Source organism: Anomaloglossus baeobatrachus, chromosome 10 (assembly GCF_048569485.1).
Source record: "Anomaloglossus baeobatrachus isolate aAnoBae1 chromosome 10, aAnoBae1.hap1, whole genome shotgun sequence".
NCBI lineage: Eukaryota > Metazoa > Chordata > Amphibia > Anura > Aromobatidae > Anomaloglossus > Anomaloglossus baeobatrachus.
Window position 1 is genome coordinate 11,638,066 of NC_134362.1, and position 9,080 is coordinate 11,647,145.

Here is a 9,080-nt window from a genome sequence, read left to right on the forward strand (position 1 = left end):
CTGGATGTGAGGTCTCTGTGTGTCTCCCAGTAATATAGGCAGGATGTGAGCTATGTGTCTCTCCCAGTAATATAGGCTGGATGTGAGCTCTGTGTGTCTCTCCCAGTAATATAGGCTGGATGATGTGAGCTCTGTGTGTCTCTCCCAGTAATATAGGCTGGATGTGAGCTCTGTGTGTCTCTCCCAGTAATATAGGCTGGATGATGTGAGGTCTGTGTGTCTCTCCCAGTAATATAGGCTGGATGTGAGCTCTGTGTGTCTCTCCCAGTAATATAGGCTGGATGTGAGCTCTGTGTGTATCACTCCCAGTAATATAGGCTGGATGTGAGATCTGTGTGTCTCTCCCAGTAATATAGGCTGGATGTGAGCTCTGTGTGTCTCTCCCAGTAATATAGGCTGGCTGTGAGCTCTGTGTTTCTCTCCCAGTAATATAGGCTGGATGATGTGAGGTCTGTGTGTCTCTCCCAGTAATATAGGCTGGATGTGAGCTCTGTGTGTCTCTCCCAGTAATATAGGCTGGATGTGAGCTCTGTGTGTCTCTCCCCCAGTAATATAGGCTGGATGTGAGCTCTGTGTGTATCACTCCCAGTAATATAGGCTGGATGTGAGATCTGTGCGTCTCTCCCAGTAATATAGGCTGGATGGGAGGTCTGTGTGTCTCTCCCAGTAATATAGGCAGGATGTGAGCTCTGTGTCTCTCCCAGTAATATAGGCAGGATGTTAGCTCTGTGTCTCTCCCAATAATATAGGCTGGATGTGAGGTCTCTGTGTGTCTCCCAGTAATATAGGCAGGATGTGAGGTCTGTGTGTCTCCCAGTAATATAGGCTGGATGTGAGCTCTGTGTGTCTCTCCCAGTAATATAGGCTGGATGATGTGAGCTCTGTGTGTCTCTCCCAGTAATATAGGCTGGATGTGAGCTCTGTGTGTCTCTCCCAGTAATATAGGCTGGATGATGTGAGGTCTGTGTGTCTCTCCCAGTAATATAGGCTGGATGTGAGGTCTGTGTGTCTCTCCCAGTAATATAGGCAGGATGTGAGCTCTGTGTGTCTCTCCCAGTAATATAGGCTGGATGATGTGAGGTCTGTGTGTCTCTCCCAGTAATATAGGCTGGATGTGAGCTCTGTGTGTCTCTCCCAGTAATATAGGCTGGATGTGAGCTCTGTGTGTATCACTCCCAGTAATATAGGCTGGATGATGTGAGGTCTGTGTGTCTCTCCCAGTAATATAGGCTGGATGTGAGATCTGTGTGTCTCTCCCAGTAATATAGGCTGGATGTGTCGTCTATTTGTGCTACTGGCTTTAGCAGTTCTGTCCCTTTCATGTTCTTCACTCCCTATCTACAGCCTGTTTTCTCCGCCCTCTCTGAGAATATAAATGCTTTCACCTTCTACCCTTTCCACAATCTGATCTTGAATATATAACCTGGTCTTTGCTTCTGTGCAACAATGTCTATAGAGTTTAAATATAAGTAATTGCAAAAAAAAAAAGAAAAGAAAAATAATAAGAAAAAATAAGAAAAGAACATCTGAAATAACTAATTTGTAATCTCGCCTCAGCTTCCATCCTAGAACATTACTGGGAGTACCCCCCGCACATACATGGAGATATTGATGGATTCCCTGATTCCCAGCTCACAGAGCTGCAAAGTGTTCAACCCCCCCAGCTGCAACAATTGTACCGACATATGGAGCTAGAACAAATGCACGTCCTGGACCCTGCAATGACCACAACACATCCGCACTTACCACTGACCCACCAGGTATGCTACAGCGACAAGCTACAAAACTGATTACCAGCTCCAAGTATGTCAACATTAAGTTTAGGGTGGAAATATTGATATCATCCTCTGTTTCCCACCACTTGTAGCACATGTAACATGGACGTCATTGCCTAGCCATGTTGGTTGTGCCAAAAATCACAGCTGACCCCTCGCTCAATAGAGAAGTGTCCATATATGAAGTTATGGTCACCACCCAACGTCGTTCCCGCTGACTCATTTCACTTTTTGCTGCTTTTGTAGAATTTTTTTAGGAGAATCACTTACAGTATAAAGCTTATCCTTGTCAATATATCACAGGTACATTTCCATTCTCTTCAAGGTGTCCTATGTCCCTCGTGTTTGTCTGCCGTACCCATCTCCTGTGGCCCTCAGCTCAGAAGACGATGACCACGAGAGGCGAAGCCCTCCATTGGAAGTGTCAGATGGAGAGATGGATCCACGAGACGCTGCTTACGGGATGCTCCTTGGAGAATCAGGTTGGGATGTCCTTTCTGCTCTCTCTTCTGTAGACAGTAGTGGTTTGGAGTCATAGAGTCGTCATTGGTTGTAGAAGATGCAATATATTGTCCACGTCTACCGGCTTCCAACAGTGGAAAGTTCTCAAAGTCCAATTTGTACGGGGTTTTCCCATGAACAACATTTATCACCTAACAACTAGTGATGAGCGAATAGATTGGGTACTTGGGTGCTCTTAACGAACAGTTGATGCTCGGATGGGTGCGACTTGAGTACCCGCGTAAAGTGGATCATTTTCTGGAAAAATGACCGCGTTCCCCATCGACTTCCATTATACTTGGGTACTCAAGTTGCACCCATCCGAGGATTAAGTGCCCGTTAAGAACACCTGAATACCGAACTATTCGCTCATCACTACTAACTACAGGACTGGTGGTAAATGGTGGGTGTCCGACTGTTGGTGCCTCCAGCGATTACGTGAATGAGGTTCTTGTAAACCCATATGATGGAGTGACGTGACCATTACTCCAGTCACAGTCTAAGCAGTGGTGGTCAGACATGCACATTACCCATCTATAGACCCGGTACATGTGGACTACCACTCCATTCCCCCAGAACAATGGGACCTCGTTTTTGAAATTGGAGAAGATCCCAATAGTCGAACCCCAACTTATCCTGGTTATGGAAAGCCCCTTAAGTCTCTCGATAGCTGTTTTTGTAGAACTATTCATTTTCTATCTTACAGGAAGTAAGAAGAAGATCCGTCTATACCAGTTCCTTTTAGAGCTGCTGCACAATGGAGACATGAAAGAGAGCATTTGGTGGGTGGATAAAGACAAAGGAACCTTCCAGTTTTCCTCCAAGCACAAAGAAGCTCTTGCTCATCGTTGGGGGATTCAAAAAGGCAACCGCAAGAAAATGACCTATCAAAAGATGGCCAGGGCGTTGCGCAACTATGGCAAGACAGGAGAAGTCAGGAAGGTCAAGAAGAAGTTGACTTATCAGTTCAGTGGAGAAGTTCTGCACAAGATGTACAGTGGGAGGAAGCACTTCCATCATTGAGATTCCTCCGTCTCCTCCATCCACGGCATGGAGAGGCGCTTACCCAATACTTTGGTACGAAAAACTCTATATGTAAAAGTAACATTCCTTTGTAAATATTAATATTATAGTAATTATTTTTTTATTTGGCTGGCGAGCGTTACCGGTGCAAGACCGGAGAAGATGGCGACATTCCTAACGGCAGAAGATCCAGATTTCAGCATTATTACAAAAAAATAATATTACGATGTCCAATATCTCACCCAAGAAACCACAAATATGAGAACAACTTATTTTTTCTCAGTGTTAATAAAGTATTTCCAATTGTTCGAAAGAAAGTGTTCTGCAGTAAAATTATTGGCATTAGTAGTTTAGGATGTTGGCATAGATTTGGCATTTTTAACGGAAAATGTAAAGAAAGGGAAATTCAGGCGACACAATATAAAGTTTTGGTGTCTGTTTGGAGCTTCAGTTGGCAATTATTTTACATTTGTCATCAAGACCATGGACAGAACCCTGATGGACCCCATTATTAATCTCTAGGGTCTGTCGGGCAATATTGGGATCCTCCGTATGACGGATCTGAGACAAGAAACGAAGTAGAGTATGCTTTTAGGCCTAGAAAAAGTTCAGACTACGCCCTTTCCGTCTTTCCTATTTCTGGTTGGGATAATGGCAGAAGACCACTTTGTGGGTGAAGTTAGCTCTATCTTCTTCTCTAAGGTCTTCTGAAATAGGACATAGTTTATGGTCACCTCTCCTAGTAATATATTTCCACTAAAACCACAAGCTCCAGCTTTGATGATGGCTGGAACCCACTTGGTAGTTTGCGTTAGCTCCATCTTCTTCTGTTCTTTGAGGTCTCCTGAAATAGGACATAGTTTATGGTCTTCTGTCCTAGTAACATCTTTCCATTGAAGATCTCCATCTTCTTCTGTTTTTTTTTTTTAGGTCTCCTGAAATAGGACATAGTTTATGGTCTTCTGTCCTAGTGATATCTTTCCATTAAAACCATAGGCTCCAGCTTGGATGATGGCTGGAGCCTACTTAGTGGTTTGCATTAGCTCCATCTTCTTCTCTTTGAGGTCTCCTGAAATAGGACATAGTTTATGGTCTTCTGTCCTTCCATTGAGGCTCTCCATTTTCTTCTGTTCTTTGAGGTCTCCTGAAATAGGACATAGTTTATGGTCTTCTTTCCTAGTGATATATTTCCATTGCAACTATAAGCTCCAGCTTGGATGATGGCTGGAGGCCACTTAGTGGTTTGCGTTAGCTCCATCTTCTTCTGTTCTTTGAGGTTTCCTGAAATAGGACATAGTTTATGGTCATCTGTCCTAGTCATATCTTTCCATTGAGGGTATTATGACTCTGAGATCCAGCTTCTTGGGGGGGATGATGCTTGTAAGGCACTTAATGGTTACAGTTATTTCCCACTAGTCCTGTTCTTGAGGAGCCCTGAAATATACTATAGTTCATGGCCACCTGTCATGGTGACATATTCCTGGTAAGGTTATTTTTAGGCTCCTGCTCTTATTTGGATGATGTTAGCCAGTTGAGTTAACTCCTCTTTGGGGTCTTCTGAGTTATGCATCCATTTATCCTGACCTAACACGTTCCCTTGGAGGGTCCGGGGCTTCCACTACAGGCACTAGTGATATATCTATGGCTACTTTTTATCTTTTGTTGCAGCCCAGTAAGGTAATTGTTGCCTTCACATAGATGTTAAAATGTAATTACTGTAGACGCTGATCTTAAACATCGCTGCTATCTCTCTATTGTAACATCTCTCGGCATAAAAATAATTGTTTCACCATTCTGAAAAAGCCAAAGGAAGTTACGACAGACGAGTGCAGCTCTTACAGCTGCTGACGTGTCGCAGCTTGGTGGACAAGTCTGCTGGGTGTGCAACCACGGAGAAGACATCATGTTCCAATGTGGGTTACATGACTGGACTTTTGTCATATGATTTAGAATTGAGAAAAATGATTCTAAAGACCCTGGCTGTGGCCGTGTCAGTGGTCCATCGCCGCCAGACTAGCACCCTACGAATCACCACCTATCTGCCAGTATAACGAGCTATTCTTCTAATCAGTAGGTCTGGCACCATGTAATCTTTGTAGCATGAAACATGTATGATATTAAGCCGGACCGGCTAATCAGGAGAAGCCCCAGGAGCTCGGAGGAGGTTTGCAGGGCTCTGGTCTGGAAGCCATGGACTATCGACGTGACCAATTATCCAAGGTCTAATATCTATGCCACTATTGTTAGGGTCAGACTGGAGTGCCAAGGGCCAAGCAGTAATATTGATTCTGGTTGACCATCTGTGGTCCAGTCCATGGCAACGTAGAAGATTTCACTCTACTCTCACAAGACATTGGAGGTTATGATCACATTGGTCAAAACCTAACAACCCTCCGGAAATTGTCACCCTGCTTCCACCACAAATAAAGTATAAGAACATTCAACGGCATTTTGGTGTTTTTACATAACCATTCACCACTGGACAAGGTTCCATATCACCAGTGTCCAAAGGCCACCAATCCCAAGACCCTCTTATGGTTTTTCTTTCATATATACAGCAAGAGTCAAGTCAAGACCATTTAGATTCCCAAGTAACGTAGGAGTCTTCAAGACTCGCTATACTCAATCTTCAGTTAAAAGTGCATGACTCGGGTTTGGCCACTTTGCAAGGCTGGGGTTGTGGATCCTACCAGTTCCTGCAGGTAATGGGGACTTGATCTTGAGACTGAGGAGTGCTAGTGGGTAATGATGGACATGAAGGACATCTAGATATTTAGACTTCTATCACTCTTCATAGAGCTCATTTACATAGCAACCGTTTTATAAAACGAGAAGCTGTGTCTTCCCAAAAAGACATGTTGATTCTTTTTCCCCTTTAAGCACATTTTTTTCTTGATCTGAATTTATCCAAAAATTGTGATTTCTTAAAGGGAACTATCATCAGATTTGGTGACCTGCTGCCACCACCAGCGGGCTTTTATATACAGCATTCCAGAATACTGTATATAAGACCCCAGGCAACTCTGTAGAACGTAAAAATCACTGTTATAATACTCACCAAAGGGGCGGTCTGGTCCGATGGGTGTCGCTGCTCTCCAGTCCGATGTGTGTCGCTGCTCTCCGGTCCGATGGATGTCGCTGCTCTCCTGTCCGATGAGTGTCGCTGATCTCCGGTCCGGTGCCTCCTCTCTGCTGTCATTGCTGTCCTCCTTTGACCCAGCCCAGTATGGATGATGTGTCCTACGTCGTCCACACAAGCCGGCGTTGCGGTCCTGTGTAGGTGCACTTTGATCTCCCCTACTCAGGGTAGATCAAAGTGCTGTAATGCACAGGCGCGAGGAAAGGTGAAAGACCGCACTTGCGCACTACAATACTTTGATCATCCCTGAGTAGGGCAGATCAAAGTGTGCCTGCGCAGGATTGCAATGCCGGCCTGTGTGCATGACGTAGAACGCGTCATCTATACTGGGCTGGGTCGAAGGAGGACAGCAATCGCCGCAGAGAGGAGGCACCGGACCAGAGAGCAGTAACACCCATCTGACCGGTCTACCCCCTAGGTGAGTATTATAAAAGTGATTTTTACATTCTATAGCGCGGCATGGCGTTGCCAAATCTGGTGATAGATTCCCTTTAATGTGTCTTACTTAGAGCTGCAGAGCGTAGATGTATCTGATCCATTTATGGTGGTCTGCAGCCACCACTAGGGGGAGCACTGTATACAGATATAATGGCATTTACATTGCACCCAGTGGATGGCACGGGAACAGTGAGTTAGCCATGGGTATGGACCAGCCTAATATATTGATACTTAACATTCCAAATATTGTAGCAGATCATATATAAAACTTTCCTAGTAGAGGACAAAGTTCAATCATTTAAAATGTTCGCCATAACATAAAAAAAAACTTATTTCGTAGTGTTTTTACTTTGCAAAAGTGTTAAAAACAAATAAACATTTTTTCATGGTGTCACAACTTCTATAATAAACTTAATGCATTTTTAAACCATTAAAAAAGGAAAGAATTATATTGCGTAATTGATGTTTTTTTGCATCCCCCTTCAAAAGCTGATAAATATAATATAAATAAATACAATATAATATATAAATATTATATATATATATTATATAATAATATATTATATATATATATATATATATATATATATATATATCTATCTATCTATATATACAGTTAGGTCCAGAAATATTTGGACAGTGACACAAGTTTTGTTATTTTAGCTGTTTAGAAAAACATGTTCAGAAATACAATTATATATATAATATGGGCTGAAAGTGCACACTCCCAGCTGCAATATGAGAGTTTTCACATCCAAATCGGAGAAAGGGTTTAGGAATCATAGCTCTGTAATGCATAGCCTCCTCTTTTTCAAGGGACCAAAAGTAATTGGACAAGGGACTCTAAGGGCTGCAATTAACTCTGAAGGCGTCTCCCTCGTTAACCTGTAATCAATGAAGTAGTTAAAAGGTCTGGGGTTGATTACAGGTGTGTGGTTTTGCATTTGGAAGCTGTTGCTGTGACCAGACAACATGCGGTCTAAGGAACTCTCAATTGAGGTGAAGCAGAACATCCTGAGGCTGAAAAAAAAGAAAAAATCCATCAGAGAGATAGCAGACATGCTTGAAGTAGCAAAATCAACAGTCGGGTACATTCTGAGAAAAAAGGAATTGACTGGTGAGCTTGGGAACTCAAAAAGGCCTGGGCGTCCACGGATGACAACAGTGGTGGATGATCGCCGCATACTTTCTTTGGTGAAGAAGAACCCGTTCACAACATCAACTGAAGTCCAGAACACTCTCAGTGAAGTAGGTGTATCTGTCTCTAAGTCAACAGTAAAGAGAAGACTCCATGAAAGTAAATACAAAGGGTTCACATCTAGATGCAAACCATTCATCAATTCCAAAAATAGACAGGCCAGAGTTAAATTTGCTGAAAAACACCTCATAAAGCCAGCTCAGTTCTGGAAAAGTATTCTATGGACAGATGAGACCAAGATCAACCTGTACCAGAATGATGGGAAGAAAAAAGTTTGGAGAAGAAAGGGAACGGCACATGATCCAAGGCACACCACATCCTCTGTAAAACATGGTGGAGGCAACGTGATGGCATGGGCATGCATGGCTTTCAATGGCACTGGGTCACTTGTGTTTATTGATGACATAACAGCAGACAAGAGTAGCCGGATGAATTCTGAAGTGTACCGGGATATACTTTCAGCCCAGATTCAGCCAAATGCCGCAAAGTTGATCGGACGGCGCTTCATAGTACAGATGGACAATGACCCCAAGCATACAGCCAAAGCTACCCAGGAGTTCATGAGTGCAAAAAAGTGGAACATTCTGCAATGGCCAAGTCAATCACCAGATCTTAACCCAATCGAGCATGCATTTCACTTGCTCAAATCCAGACTTAAGACGGAAAGACCCACAAACAAGCAAGACCTGAAGGCTGCGGCTGTAAAGGCCTGGCAAAGCATTAAGAAGGAGGAAACCCAGCGTTTGGTGATGTCCATGGGTTCCAGACTTAAGGCAGTGATTGCCTCCAAAGGATTCGCAACAAAATATTGAAAATAAAAATATTTTGTTTGGGTTTGGTTTATTTGTCCAATTACTTTTGACCTCCTAAAATGTGGAGTGTTTGTAAAGAAATGTGACAATTCCTACAATTTCTATCAGATATTTTTGTTCAAACCTTCAAATTAAACGTTACAATCTGCACTTGAATTCTGTTGTAGAGGTTTCATTTCAAATCCAATGTGGTG

At 43.1% G+C, this 9,080-nt stretch overlaps 1 protein-coding gene across 2 annotated transcripts in view; it reads left to right on the forward strand.

Annotated features, from left to right (window-relative positions):
* The window catches only part of SPI1 (Spi-1 proto-oncogene), a 57,852-nt gene extending 51,097 nt beyond the window's left edge, over nt 1-6,755 (forward strand). For both annotated transcript variants that reach the window (XM_075325485.1, XM_075325486.1), the window contains exons 3-5: nt 1,558-1,760; nt 2,101-2,257; nt 2,983-6,755. In XM_075325485.1, coding sequence (XP_075181600.1) covers nt 1,558-1,760; nt 2,101-2,257; nt 2,983-3,299 — 677 coding nt within the window. In that variant the 3' untranslated portion in view covers nt 3,300-6,755. The remainder of the gene's footprint in view (nt 1-1,557; nt 1,761-2,100; nt 2,258-2,982) is intronic.
* Nucleotides 6,756-9,080: the final 2,325 nt, after the last annotated feature.